This window comes from Mus caroli, chromosome 6 (genome assembly GCF_900094665.2).
Source record: "Mus caroli chromosome 6, CAROLI_EIJ_v1.1, whole genome shotgun sequence".
In the NCBI taxonomy this organism is placed as follows: domain Eukaryota; kingdom Metazoa; phylum Chordata; class Mammalia; order Rodentia; family Muridae; genus Mus; species Mus caroli.
The window spans coordinates 26,983,990-26,999,603 of NC_034575.1; the positions used below are offsets into that span (position 1 = coordinate 26,983,990).

The 15,614-nt window shown below is 47.8% G+C and overlaps 1 protein-coding gene across 2 annotated transcripts in view; it reads right to left on the reverse strand.

Annotated features, from left to right (window-relative positions):
- Positions 1 to 15,614, reverse strand: part of Plxna4 (plexin A4) — a 452,006-nt gene that overhangs the window by 15,968 nt on the left and 420,424 nt on the right. For both annotated transcript variants that reach the window (XM_021164546.2, XM_029478188.1), the window contains 4 exons: positions 5,593 to 5,696; positions 4,892 to 4,991; positions 3,247 to 3,437; positions 1,880 to 2,049 (listed from right to left, as the gene is read on the reverse strand). In XM_021164546.2, the coding sequence (XP_021020205.1) occupies positions 1,880 to 2,049; positions 3,247 to 3,437; positions 4,892 to 4,991; positions 5,593 to 5,696 (565 nt within the window). The remainder of the gene's footprint in view (positions 1 to 1,879; positions 2,050 to 3,246; positions 3,438 to 4,891; positions 4,992 to 5,592; positions 5,697 to 15,614) is intronic.

Here is a 15,614-nt window from a genome sequence, read left to right on the forward strand (position 1 = left end):
GGGGCAGGCAAGTCACACCTTGAGTCGATAATGCCCTCAGCAGGGATGGTGAACTCTAAACAGGCAGAGCTGATTATTTTTAACTTCATATGGTCCATGGTACCAGGGGATCAGGGCAGGGACAGGTGATGCCTTGCTAAGGAAGGACTTGAAGCTGGTGTCATTCTTCCTACAGTAAATGAAGCGCTCTTATTTCCTGGGCTTTCCAGTTCCTAGTCCATGTCTCTAGGCAGCATTTGCAACCTTGGGATGACTCAGAAAGGAGGCAGTGACCGAGGGTGATGGTTTGCAAAGTCATGTCTCCCTGGCTCATGGAGGAGGGCTCAGTGGAGCATCTGTTCCATCTGAAGGTGGCCAGCACTAGGTAAAGACTCATCAGAGTGATGTAGACTCAGAGGGGAGGTGGGTGCTGCCCCTCAGACACCTCCCAAGAGTCACACAAACAGGATTTAGAGAGGAGGAATCTATTGCACCAGAGTAGGTGCATAGAATGGAACCCACGTTCTAGGGGCCCTGCTTTAGGATGGCTAAGGACTCTGCTTCATGGCCTAAGCCTCTTTGGGGGCTGGTGATCCTCTGAAGTAGAAGAGGGAAAGGCCACAGAATTTCTAGGAGACTAGCACTGACACCTCAAGCTGCCTTCTTAGTTTTCGGATCTGAGCCCCTGGGGTGGGCATCAGGGTGCCTGCTTGTGCCCTAGAGCCTGGCAAACTACTATCCTAGTAGTTGGAGCACTGGGCATTATGCTGCTTCAGAAGAAACAGCTGGGGAAGAGTGGCCCGGAAAGGGGCCATCTAAAGGCCATAGAGATTCCGTTCTAGAGGATGAACACCAGCTAGCTCTGCTGCAGGTAGCACGCTCAAGGAGGCCATCGTTGCTGCCCGTGCCTCATCAATATTTACTGAGCCCCATTTCCTCAAGGTTCTGCATGCTGTCTTGAATACTGATGCTTGGCCTTGTGACTTCAACCTCAAATGAAATACTCACTCCATACAAATGGTGGCGGGGATGTTGTGCATTCAAAGGAGAGTGGGGCCCACGGTAGAGATGCTTGGAATTGTTGTCAGTAGTTAGAAAACCCTGGGTCCTCCAGGGAACACAAAGTGGCTCTGGGCAGTTTTGGGAAAGGAGTTTGGGAAGGAAAAGATAAGCTTGTTGGGTGGGGTTGAAATGTTCCTTGTTCAGCCAGGCGCCGTCCGCTTGTGCCTGAAAACCCTACTGATGCTATCCAACACATGCATTCTCCATGCTAGTATTTGTCCATGTATACAGACAACTGCCTCTCTTGTTCCACATCCTCACCCGCCAGCTTCCCCCAGGGCAGGGACCCTAAGCAGTCTAAGATCCTCAGTATTGGACATATTGCCCCATACCCAGGAAGGAGCTGGATGCCACAGTACCTGGCTGTGGTTGTATTTATGAGCTTTGACTCATTGAATTAGCATAGTTTGTTGACTGAATAACTGGTTGGAAGAAAGATACAGGGACTGTTGAGATGGCTCAGTGGGTAAGAGCACCCGACTGCTCTTCTGAAGGTCCAAAGTTCAAATCCCAGCAACCACATGGTGGCTCACAACCACCTGTAATGAGATCTGATGCCCTCTTCTGGTGTGTCTGAAAACAGCTACAGTGTACTTACATTAAATAAACAAACAAACAAACAAACAAATAAATCTTTAAAAAGAAAGAAAAATACAAAGATTAGAGGAGAGGGAAGTGAGACAAGGGGAAGGTCAGAGCCTGGGGTTGAGTAGAGACTCTGCTAGGAGGTAGACAGAAGCCAGCTCACCTCTGGAAAGCCTGCCTCCCTGAAGCAGGCCTGGGTGGGCAGATCACTGGCCTCTGCAGATGTGCCCTCTCCCCGCTTCCCTTTGCTTACCAGTTGCTCTTCCAGGTATGGCGGACGTGCGGGTCGTGGATGCCGTGCTTATCAGCCTGCTCATCGAGGAAGTCAAACATGTACTTGATGGCTAGGGGCAGAGCGGAGCCACGGTGGGCCGTACTGAAGATGGTCTCGAATAGGTCATCCACAAACTTCTGCAGTGTGCCCTGGAAAAGGGGACATTCAGATGCAGCCCAGCCTAGGCAGATCTAAGCTGGGGGTGGGAGGGTGGGTTGAAAAGCTATCCCAGGGATAGGCCAAGCGAGGTCAGTGCTCTGCATCTCTGATGAACATGACATTGGGGGGGGGCACTGTGCATCAACTCTCCCCTTTCACGATTCCTCTGTGCACAGACCATAGACAGAAGACACAGGACAAGGGCCAAAACTACATTTCCAAGGGCCAGCCATAGGGTTTGGTTTCATATCTCTGCCAGTGCTATTATATCATGTTCCTAAAATGCTAATGAGCATGCCTTGGTCAGAGCTGACAAATACAATCTGCTGGTTCTCTTTGGCCACTATCCACCCTGGCTAATGACGATCTGGGGTCCACAGAGAAAGAAGAGAACCCAGACTTGAAGGGAAAGGCTAGAACCACAGGCATGGATTAGCCCTATTATCAGGATTAGCAATAGCATTGGCAAAGCTACAGACATAGCCCCAGGTTCCAGCCTTAATGATGGCACCCCTGAGAAAAAGTGATTCTTCCCTAAGGAATGGTGGGGGTGGGGAGAGATGTGGGGTGTCTGTAGCTGAGACAGGGTGCTGAGGATGGTGGAAAGAGAACTTGAGATAGTGTGCTAACTCAGGTCTGCTGGGATATCCCTGGATTGACAGGTTGACTGGGATCCTGCAGCTCACTCCTGAGGCTCCCCTGGGATCACAACAGACAGTGCCTGGTGTGGGAGGTCAACAAAATGCCCTGGTGCACACTTAGCCCCTGTGCTAGCAGTTCTGTGTCTGTCTGGTGTGTAGGAATGTATGTATGCATGTGTATGTGCATGTGTGTGCACATGCAGAAACCGGAGGGCAACCTCCAGTGTCTTCCTCCATCTCTCTCCACAGTTTTTTTGAGACAGGATTTTTACTGAACCTAGAGCTTGCTATTTGGCTAAACTGGCTAGCCACCAAATGCCAGGCAGTCTCCTTTCTCTGCCTCTCCAGCATAAGCAAGGCACTGTTCACTGTTCATTATCTTTTCAATGAGAACTTGAGGCTATCAAACTTGGGGTCTCACACTTTCATCAGAAGCTGTTTACCAAACTGAGCCATCTCCTCAGCCTTCAGCTCCAGTATTTGCACAGCAGATGACGGCCTTTCCTGTGCCCACACATTCCCTGCAACCTCTCTCCTGTCACATACCTTTGTGGCCAATAGTCGTGTCAGATAGATCTCAGACACCATCTTGCTCCCCCGATCCCCCTCCTTCTGGTCTCCATGTTCATGGTTCTTCACCAGATGCCACAGTTTGACCCCGCTTTCCAGGTCAGGGGTGATCATGGGTGTCCGGGAACGGAGGCTGTCAGGGCTGCCTGTGTACCGGATCATGTTCTCTGCCAGAGTAGAGAGTGCAGAGCTCAGGAAGAGTGAGTCTCTACAGTCCTATACCCAACAGCTCACAGCACACTCCTCTCGCAAGCTGAGGCCACTATTATTTGACCCTTCACACCAATGGCTGGCGCTGCCACTTTGCCTCCGTGTGGCACATTCCCTGCAATGCTTCTATCTTTCCTACCACCTCCAGGAATTAACTGTAGCAAATTCTACCCACTCATGCTGCCCCGACTCCTGTACTTGGCATTGAGTCAACCCTTAATTATTCAATTTGTAGAACTATAAGCTCGTGCTTCTTGTACACTTTTCCTTGAGCGTGCTCTCAAGTCCTGTCGTGCGTGTGGCCAATTAACAGCACATGTAAAAGCAGGTAGCCTGTGTTCCTTAATGAGCCTTGGCTAGGGCAGCTGTTCATCTCCAGCCCACTCTGGCCTGGATCATTCTTCTCACTTACTTTATGAATCCCTTCCTCTAGTTTGAGCTATGGTAAAATGGGACCAGACAGGCAAAGGATGAGGTCCTATCACACCCATTGTCACCTATATGCTCACCTCATTATCATCCAAAATGATTGGTGATATTTGTCTTTTATCCCCTAATCCCCACTTTACAAGTAGAATGTCACTGCTTAGGGTGATCATTTGACCCCAAGCATATACGTGGTGACAGACAGGGCATCTCTGGAGCTTCGACATTATTGCTAGCACCCTTTCCCCTCATTGCCTTTCCCACCACTATATAACAACAGTATGATCTTTACCAATCACTCAACCGCTATGCTTCTGAGTTATAACTTACTAACATAAATGATAGAAGGAAAAATAATTATTTAATTCACTAGGTTAATGCAAACTTAATTTGAGATGATGAGAAAAGTTAAGTCTTATAGACTCTATGACCTTGTGAAGATTAGGTTTTCTCTCTCTCTCTCTCCCTCCCCCCTCTCTCCCCTCCCCGTGTGTGTGTGTGTGTGTGTGTGTGTGTGTGTGTGTGTGTGTAGATCCATCTTATATGTCATTTCATAGGTGTATCCCTCTTGCTTTTTGAGATGGTTCTCTCACTGGCCTGGAGCTCACCATTAGGCTAAGCTGGCTAGCCAGTAAGCTTTCAGTACCCTCCTATCTCCACTTCTCCAGAGCTAAGATTACAAGCATACATCACCATTCCTGGCATTTTTAACCTGGGCTCTGGAGATAGAACTTAGATCCTCATGCTTACACTCAAGCCCTTTACTAATGCAGCTGTTCCAAGCCCTACATTTCCTTTGCATGCAGATAAAGTACAGGTTTATGCCCCAGAGCTAGCAATTAGGACCAGGTACCCCTGGCCCATTCTGGCTGTTTTCCCCAATGGTCAACTGACCTGATCCTCTATCCCTAGGAAAGGACACTTGTTGACCACACCCACTCTGGATGCTTCTACTTCCCACCCCTTACACCTGATGAGATCTTACCATATTTACTTGCTGAAGTCCTGGAGACAGTGGAGTTGTTCACTGCATTGTAGGCTGTCACTTGCTTGGACACTAAAGCCACCACAGAACCATCTGGCACCTAGGAGAAAGGTTTCTAAGAGCCTGGGCATGGAACTTCTTTCCACCCACTCCAGGAAATAAGGACAAATTAAGACAATTTTGGGGCAGTGAGGGACAATTAGCACCTTGCTAGGAATTTGAGCTTTAGGGGTGACTCCCTCCCCTTTTGATAACACAAGACAAAGACCTGAGTTCTAGCTGCATTCAGTTTTGTGGGTTCTATATGGAGCAACTCCTGGCAGAAGCCGCTCCCTCAATTTCTCCTTCCCTCAGCTTTTTGGAGATCATCCAATCTTACAAGCTTAGGAGGCCTTCTCAACAAGGGTCCTTGAAGAATCTTCCCACACTCAACAGGAAGCATGCATGCCAGCATCCTATCTCCAAGGAGGCTAGGGTTGTGATTGAGTGACGTCAGCTCCCCTCGGAGCTCCCCTTATCCCCTTCCTTCAGGTCTCCATGCTCATGGTTCACCATATGCCATGCCAAGGATCATGGATTGCTAGTGAAGAAACATACTGGGGGCTTGGTGTCTAACTCTGTGTGACTGTAATTTAAGACCTATGGCTTCCAAGGAATTTGCCATCCACTGGACCAGCTCCTGGCTTCTGAGGTCAGCTCACCTGGTAGTGGGCTACTGTGTTGAGTCTCTTCCAATCATTCTCGATCTTGGTGGTGATATCTTCGTCCTGCAGGATCATCCTCGCCCCACTTCCTTGTCGCCACTCTGCAGGGAGAATGGTGGCAGTTCAGAAAGACCCTATGGTTCCTCCTGGGAGTATCCTGTTCCTGTGTGTCTCATGTAGGAATCACATGATGCCATCTCCAGAATGCATCCACGGACAGTCTAATGTAAGCACAAGTCTCCCCTAAGAGGACAAATTTGGATGCTGTCAAGGCAGAGAGGGCCAGAGCAGTAGTTCTGGTCCCAAGTCAACAAATTATGTCAAAAGAAAGGGGGCATTAATACCCCTTAATAACAATACCACCTGTTCTCCTTGTGCCTCTGAGTGCCCAGAACATCATGAATCACTATGCAGTGTACACGGGATGAATGAACTAGAAGTCAACAGGACACAGAGGGCTCAGCAAAGCACTGGCAAATGTAGGTGGCACTGTCATGGCAGCTCTGCTTACTGTCTACATTGGAAACTCCTAGAGCTGGTGAAATCTCTAGTGCAGATTCACTCATGTAGCCTTTCAGCTTTTCTCCATCCATGATATGCCTTGTAGGGAGTGGTGGGTCACCCTTGGAAGAGGACTGGGTAAAAAACTGTGTGGACCATTCTTATACCCCCAAACTAGACAGCACTGTGTGTGTGTGTGTGTGTGTGTGTGTGTGTGTGTGTGTGTGTAAAATCCTCACTTCCTTGTCCCCCACTTCAGTATCTACACCCCGGGCCTTACTGATGGATCCCACAAAGGGACAGGTATAAGAGCTTGCTTTTCATCAACTGGAAATCTCTGTCTTATGTAGCACAGATCACAAGTGGAAGGAGAAGGACACATCACAATCTTGAAATACACACATGGAAATATATGTGCATGGCAGTTCTCCTACATGTACCCACACATGTGTGTGCATACACATAGATACCATTCCCATGAGCACACACCTGAAAGTAGTAACAGCCTTTTAAAGTCAAATGTAACATGTGACTCAGCCAAGTAGCTGCCGGTCTGGCTCTCAGGTAGCCCATACCGTGCTTCCTGGATCACAGATGTTGGCATTGCTGATGGTTCAAAGCACACTGGGTTTGCTCGGCGTGCATACAAATAGATACAGGCATCCCTTGCATAACACTGCCTGTCTGGCTTGTCAGAATTTTTTTCCTATGGGCCTCAGAGACACATGTGCAGATTCTTTGCTTTGCTTCTCTCCTGCCAAGGTCAGGCTGTGCCTCCCCTTCTGGCCACATGTGAAGCACAGAAAGTTCCATTTCTTCTTACATTGTGCGTGCTGTGGTTACAACTGTTGACTCCACCAAACATGGGATCCAGGCCTAGAAGGGAAGCATCTTGCCCAGGGAAGAGCAAAGGGGCTCTTGATATCCTAGCCTAGCCTTGTTTCACCTGGGGGAATCCCTGCTTGCCTAGCTTTTGCACCATGCTAAGATTCAAAGGGATGGTTCAAGTATGGCCCGTTTGCTCACTGGAGTGGAGAAGTCACTGGGGTCTGCCTGTCTCTGAGGCCTGCAGATGATTTTGATGGAATTGCTCATAGTGATTTGGGCCTGGGGCAGGTAGGGTGATGTGCAGGAGGGAAGTGATCTGTGCAGCACACACTGCCCATGTCTCCATCATTAGGCTACATGGTTTCTTTTTGCTTTGCTTTTTATATTCCCCATGGTCCTGCAAGCTCTCATGCCGGAGGAAGAGGAATCACTCTATTCCAGTCAAGCAGCTGATTCTCAGCACAGTGGACCATGGTGGTGACCAGCTGCACAGAGGGACATGGCAGTGGGTGTCTTCTGCTTGCAGAGTGAATGAAGCCACACTGAGTCAGAAGCTGTATGGATGGGATGGGGGCAAGACAAGAGAGACTTCAAGGCATGCCAGGGAGGGTGGAAACTGCACTTGTGACTGTCAGCTAGGCTAGAGAACATTCTCCTTGAGGTCTAGCTTCCAGTCCTCTAGGTTAGTAAGCATACTGGTGCCCTTGATGGTAGGGCTACAGCAGTCTCAGTGGCATCTGTGAAATAATAATGAGCTACTGATTCTGGGCTGCAGTGTCAAATTTCTATTGCAAAACTCCCCCTGGAGTTGTGCAATGCACAGCCTGTCCAGACATATTCAGCAGCCGTGGTTGTGAGTCTTGTCCAGTAATTATGTAAGCAAATGGGAGTCAGTCTGTTTGCGTGCCCCCGTTCAAAAGAAATAGGGCAGAAAAAGGCCGAGTCTCCCCAGGGGCACAGACTGTCCTTGGAGTAAGAGACTGATGATGCTGGATGTCTACCAGGAGGGCCCCCACAGTGCACAGGACACAGGAAGCCCTTGACAAATAGCCATGCAATGAATGAACAAGTGGACACACAAGCTACTGAAGAAAGGGCACATGTGACTTGGTAAGGGTTGCCTGTTTTATCATCATAAAAAGAAGACCTCACATTTGTATATGTCCATCCCCTGGCAGAGGGACAGTGAGTGACAGTTGGAGGTGAACTGTGAGCTGCTGCTAGCAACCTGGGGGAGAGAATTATGGGAATGGAGAAGTGTGACCTGGTCTTTGATCATCGTCCCACATTCCATCAACATTACAATTGGGAAAATGAAAAAAAAAAAAAAAAAGGGTCAGGAAACCAGACGCAGAGGCCATCACAACGGGCTGTGCTTTAGTGTACCAGCCCCCTGAGTTCACATCTAGGGAACTTCACAGTCCCTCTACCCCCTTAGGGGTCACTTAGGGTCCAAAAGAGAAGTCCCTCAGTGCAGAGGATGGGTGCTGGCACAGCTCAGGCACTGTCACCTGAAGCCAGCCACATGTGCTGGGAATGGCAAGAAGGGAAACAAAAGGAGGGGCTTGTACCCTCAACTGTTGCCAGAATTATGCTGTCATGACTAAACCTTCCATTTAGAGCTTCGGAGCTCTGATAGGCCGCTGGCTACTTTCCTTGGGCCTAGAGCTTCCCTTTCCACAATGTGGTATGGCCTTGTGTTTCCCCACAGTCATGACTCTAGTACAGATGCTGGGCAGTGAGCAGGCAAGACACACACTTACATGGATGCCAGTGCTTGGTCTCAGGGTCTAGGGCTACAGGAAAAAGGCTCTGGGCTACCCAGGCTTACAGTCTCCAACCCAGGCGCATGCTTGAGCAGGTGTATCTGTAGGTGCCCAGGAGGTGGCAACTATTGCCTTTGAATCTCAGTTAATTCCCTTAAATACCAGCATAAGGACTGTAAGATGAATCGGGGTACTTAGCCTTGTTTTCAGAGCCTTTAAGTCTGCTATTTTTGTTAGTTCTTACACAGAAAATTTGCTATGTGCTTTTTACCTAAACTATCAGAAAGGTTTTTGTTTTTGTTTTTGTTTTTTAAAGAATAAAGATATGTGCCATCCCAATCCACTGTTAATGAAAGAGAACCTGGGGGCTGGGTGGCTGCCATTGGCAGCTTCATTTCTAGGGCTGTAACAAAGAAGCAAGGCCCATCCGTTGGCCACAGAGCTAATCTCTGGATGGAGAAGAGTATGGGGGTACAGCTGAAGGGCACCCCTAAGTTCCTAGATAGACTTTCAGTAGATCAACAAGGAAACTGCTTCCCAGGACTTGGTCTCTCTGGCCAGAGTCTACACCTTGACCTCCACTGGAGGGCTCAATTTCCACTCCATGTGCACACTGAGCAACATTCCATCCTGTCTTGGAGCCTCCCAGAGGCTGGCTCTGGCTTCTGTCTTCCCATCCATATACTGTTCCATAAGCCCTGTGCCCACCGTGTTGAAAAACCCAGATTCCGGAAGCCTAGAGCTGCACTGTCAGTCATTTATCTGGGCTCTCACTGCACCTCACTCATTCATTTGTTCATTCACTACCTTTCATTCATTCATTTGTTTGTTCACTCAGTCATCTCTCCACCAAACAAATACTAATTTATTTTCTATGTCTTTGGTATGCCTCGGAAGAATCTAAGTGTGGACATAGGCTCAGCTTTCTAGATGCTCTTGTCCCATTCCATGAGCTTGCCCTGTTGGAGATATGAGCCATAGTCTCTAGGGAGGAAAGTAGGCACTGAGGAGACGCCAACATCAAAAGTCAAAGCCAGTCCCAGTCTCTCTCCCTGTCCTATGAACAGCTTGTTCCTGATCTGTGAGCTGAGTCCTTGAACTCTTACTTCATACCTGGAAAGACAAACTAAGATGAACTTAGGACACAGAAAAGGCCTGCATCTAAGATATGAGGGGCAGTGCCCAAGGCCCCATGCTACATACATCACTGTCTGTGTGTCAGCACAGGAGGCCTCTGGGAGGGTCTACCCTCTTTATTTTGTGTATGTTGGACATTAGAAATTTTTTTAGCAGCAAAAGGGAAAAAGAGCTCAGATTTCCAAATCCCTAGTTCTTTTTTGCAGTGGATGAGCATCTCCTATACCCTGTGAAAAATCAGTACTCAAAAAAACAAAAACAAAAAAACACTCTTGGGCTAGTGAGTTGGCTTAGCAGGTAAGGTGCCTGCTGCCAAGCCTGACAACCTTAGTTCAGTCCCCAGGACACACATTGTGGAAAGAGAGAATTGACTCCTTTATGTTGTTCTCTAACTTCCATATGTGTGATGTAGAACCCATGTGCTTCCATACCCCCACCCTAGGTACATAAAATAAATTAAGTAAAATGTAACAAAAATTAAAAAATAAAAATTCTTCTCTTTGTGTCCCTGTCTTGCTCTGTATGAGGCAATCATGTCAGGATAGCGAAGGGACAATGTGACAAGACAGCCAATGGCAGTGTTTTTGGTCGGCACTGAGCCAGATAGGGCTGCCCTTAGAGGTCAGTGATGGGAAAACCTCCTCCAGGTACTGAATGATATGCCAAGCTCAGCCAGTGACATGAACCCTGTGTCTAGGTAATTCTCTACAATATCTTCTTCAGATAAGAACATGGACCAAACCATCTGGAAAAGTAGCCTGCTGTGACTACCATATTGAAAGGCCAAACATGGAAAGTCTCAGAGGTCCACTATCATCAAACTACATTTATTGATGGCATGGGGATCTGAGCAATCCAGTGCAGGACAGGTGACAGAGGTGATCAAGACCCTCGCCTTTACTGAGTGTGCCAGGGAGGCTAGATAGAGACAGAAAGGAGCACGGTCTGAGAGGAGCCAGGTATGGAAAGGCCACCAAACTGGACCAAAAAGAACTGTATGCGTCTGCCTAGCTGACAAGATCTGAGTGTTCTGGTTCAGTGTGGCACTCGTGTGACTTTGATGAATCTATAAGTATGAATAAAGAGATTGGAATGAAAGGCCTGAAGGACTTTTTGCTATCAGAAGATGCCCATATGATTCAGTAGGCCAGATCATGGCATGTGAGGTTGAGCTGAAAGCTGTGGGTCGGCGAAAGGTGAGAGTGGAGGTCAGTCTTACAGCAATGGGATCAGAGGGCTCTGAAAACATACAAAAGTGGCAGCGGGGGAGGGGGACTCTTTTCTTTAAGGCAGAAATCTGAGAGGCAAGGAAAGACAGTGAGGGGTTGGGACACAGATCACAGTAGTGTTCAGGATATGAGCCAGAAGCACTTGGAGCTGCTGCTGGAAGATGGGAGCACAGTACACGCACAAAACTTAGAGAAGACAAGTGGTTGGCAGTGGAGATCCAGGCTTAAGAGTGGAGAAGAGATCACCTGCAGCCATCCTGGAAGGAGTTATTTATTGTCTTTGAGAGATGTTGAAATTTGTTCTGTTGCTATGAATTGTAATGCTAAATACTGGCCCTCAAGAGCTGTTTGCCCCTGATGAGACCTTCAGGGATGAGGAAATCCTAGCCTATAACAATTGATTCTATGTAACCTTGCAATTTAAAACTATTGGTTGAATAAAAATGCCTACAGCCTATAGTTGGGCAGAAGAGAAATAGGTGGGGCTTCAGTTGGCTGCCTTGAGGGGTCTGAGGAGAAATCACAGGGAGATCAGGGAGGTGAACAGAGGAAAAAATTCCATGGGCTAGGTGGATGGTGAGAGAATGGCCATGAAGGCTGGCCAGTGGGAATAAGAGTGGCCAAGGTGGAATGTGGCAAGTGATATCTCAGGGTCCTTGACAGGAAAGTAGACAAAACAGCATAGAGGGTTGATATCTGCCCAGCTCTAGTGCTTTTTAAGGCTAATTATAAATATAAAGAGTTTGTATCTTTTATTTGGGAACTGAATGATGCAAAGTTGGGTAGAAACCCCCAATTAAATTTTACTAAAACAGAGAGTGTTCCTAGTCAGCATCCTCATGGTCCTCCTACTCAATAGCAAGCACTATAGAGAGAGGGGTAAACCAGTCCCAGGGTCACAGAACTCAGCAGGTCCCACCCTGGCCCTGGCAGTATTGCCTGCAGGCAGGCTTATGCCCTCATGGGTATACACACACAAGCACACGCATGGGAGGGGAGGATACAGAAACACAGTTCATTTCATCATTCTATTCCAGGCAATGGTCCTTCATATTTTGTGACAGCCTGGAGCCCAGCTCTCCTGTGGTCCCTCTCAGAAGTTCTTATCCCAAGAGGCTTCAAAAAGGCGGATTCTGGCAGGCAAAGAAAGACAAAAACTACATCAGGAAAGTCAGAGCCTAGAGGTCTCACTTTCCAACAGGTACCTCAACTTTTACCCCTTGGACTTTGTGGCAGAGTCTCTCCAGAAACCCTCTCTGTCCCATCACACAGAACCCATGGGAGCCTATGAGAGGAGGCAAGGTTCTCTTCTGTACATCTATGATCAGGTGTGGCCAAGGCAACCCAGCCAAGAGCCCCGGCTCTCTCCATACCTACTCCCCTGTGGGGCAAGGACCACAAGTAAGTTTGGGAATGCTCTGAGAGGGTAGGAGTGAGTACTTAGGGGCTAAAAACTTGTCATGGTACTATAGGCCTGTAACCTGAGCTACTCATGAGGTTGGGCAGGAGAATTAGAAGTTCATAGTCTACCTGGGCTCAAGAGCAAGTTATAGGACAGCCTGGGCAATTTAGAGGAGATTATGTCTCAAAATTAAAGGTAAAAAGAGGTCTGGAAGTATAGTTCAGGAGAATGTTTCTCTATCATGCACAGTGTCCTATGTTCAATTCATAGACCTTTGAAAAACCACAGGGAAGAGCCAAAAGACTGAGCCAAGTGATGGGATGGTGACCACCAAAAGCAATTTTGTTAAAAAGAAGAATTTATTGTGACAGCAAGTTCTCAAGAAGAAAATGACTGGTCTATGCAATTTAGGGCTTAAGAGGAGTGATTTCTAAAACAGAAATGCTACATAGGTCTTGTAAACTGTGGTGAGCCCTGCCCTGGCAGGTTGCAGGAAGGGCAAAAGAGAGCCCAGCCACAGCTCAGGGGACTTTCGAGCTCAGGGTCTTTTGTGTGCTAACCAAGCACCATCCCACGGCCAAGCTATATCTACAGACTTCATTTTCATTTTATATTCTGAGTCGAGGTCTTATAAATTGCCCAGATTAGCCTTGAACTCATTTTGTAGCCTGGGCATACCCATCTTGAACTTGGGGCCCTCCTGCTTCAGCCTCCTCCATAGCTGGGATCACAAGGCTGTGCCAACTTGGGCTTCAGTGAATATTTCTTATACACTGTGGCTCTAGACAGTATTCAGGGTCAAAACAGAATTAAGCAGGAGGCTGATGACCATGGGGAGGGAGGAAGGTGACCCTGGCATTCATATGCATGTATCAAGAGGAAACTGCAGGCTGAACCCTCTCTGCCCACAGCTCCGCCCACAAGCCCATGCCCTGCTCCGGGCACCAGTGACAGAGGACAAGACTCGCTCACAATCCAATTTGTTATACTTCTACCTTCCAGAGAGAGAGAGAGATAGAGAAGGGGGAGGCACCAAAAAAAAAAAAAAAAAGGAGAAGAAGAAGAAATCCCATTATCTTTATCTGTCCTTCCCATCGGCCAGCAGAAAATGCAAACGGGGGAGAGACAGCTGCCGTGAACTCTTTATATTTCACTCAGACGAGTGTGTATCTTTTATTCTATACAGGGATTTCTTATTTGGAAAAAAAAGTATAGCCTTTCACAATGACCTCAGCAGCAAGCCAGGGTGGGTGGCGGAGTTCCAGGGGCTATTGACAGAGCATTGACTTAAACCAGAAGAATCTCTGGCGGTCACAGGCAGTAACAGAGGGAGAAGAAAGGCCTAGGGAGGAGACTACAAGGAGAAAATGGGCCTTCTCTCCATCTCCCTGCTGTGCACCATGGCCCTAGGTACTGTGCCTCTCTGGACTGCTGATTCTCTATTTGTCAAAGGCAAACATTCTTCCTTCTGGGAAGTAGATGGAGGTATCAAGAAGAGTTCTTTAGCTCACAGAGAAAAACGTCCTGTCCTTGATACTATGATGAACTTCTCCTGGTCTCCTAGTCTCCTAGCTACTACCCCTGGCAGGGGCTTTACAGTGGATATGTAAGAGTCTTAAAGATGAACAGGTTTTTGAAGAGTTGAGATTCAAACAAATCTGAGTGGTGAATTGATGGGACCAGCTCATATATTCAGGGTGGAGTGCTACCTAGACACTGTGCTTTGAGAACCCCACATTATTAAAACATCTACCTGTGAGTATCCTTCATTCCATATATCCCAACAGCCTGTAATCCAGGCAGACCCTGCATCCTTCGCTTTGGGTCCTGTGATGGTGAATTTTATGGTTTGACAGGGTTCTAATACTCAGCCACTTGGTAATATTCAGCCTTTCTGTGGGATATGGGTATATAAGGTTAAGATTCAATCCTGGGACTTGGGGTAAAGCAGGCTACTCTCTAGAATGTGGATGGGCTTCTTCCAATTGGTTGAAGACCTATAGTAAGCAAACGCTGGCCATCCCTGAGACAGAGGGAATTCTGCATGCAGATGGCCATATGCTCTTCCCTGGGCCTCCAGCCTTCCAGTGTACCCTGTAGAATTTGGACAGTTTGGACTTGCTGGCCTCCACAATCATTTGGTCAATATGCTCAATTATGTACAAGACACAACCCCCTTTAGACACACACACACACACACACATCTCAGCTTACCCTAGCTTAGCTCAGCTTAAACACACTAGAGCACTTACATACAGAGCCTACAGTTGGGCCAAGTCATCTGGCCGAGGCCTGCCTTTTCTAATACGATGAAGATCTCCTGTACGGTATGGAACATCCCACTGGCGCGAGCAATAGAACACTGAATGGGTATACGCTATCCCACTGTACAGTGGGATATTGGCTCTGTTGCCCTTGGATCCCTGCCAGTCACAACTGCCCACATAGTTACTTTAACCTCTTGGTCTGGACAAGGCTCATGCAGAGATGAAGGGAATGGTGAGAGGACGCCAACCCATGAAGCCACGAGTAGATGTGCAGGGACAGCAGCTGCACGCTGGGCTGCTGGGAAGATGAAATTTATTTCAGGTCAGGCAGAGGTATGCTGGGGATGGATATCAGACTGAGTTCTTCCTTTCAGTCGAGTCTGGGACAGGGACTGGTCATCTGGAGAGAAGAGGCAGACTGTGTGAGACACCCTTCTGTGAGGGAGGAAGGTGCTCAAGGAGAAGAAATGGAGGGTGTTCTTCTGTGCTGACTTTGCCCAGCATGGGCTGACAAGACTTCACCCAGTCTGTGTGCCAGGTGGCCAGGTGGCCCTTGGCATAGATTGATTTGCGGTGACAATGACATCTCCCTTTATACCTTGATTTAAGCTTTCAAAGCACTTTCATCTACATGGACAATTCACCTCGCCTCTCTCTCCTGACAAGGGCAGGCATGGAAATGACTTATGGCTCTCTGAGGAGGCTTAATTTCAATGCTTTGCAACTAGTTTTGGTCTGAAGAAAAACAGAGTTTGGAGGCTGCTGCAAACTCCTGGTTTAATCTGAAAGGGAGAAAGAAGGAAAGAAGGAAAGAAGGAAAGAAGGAGAGAAAGGAAGAAAGAAAGAAAGAAAGAAAGAAAGAAAGAAAGAAAGAAAGAAAGAAAGAAAG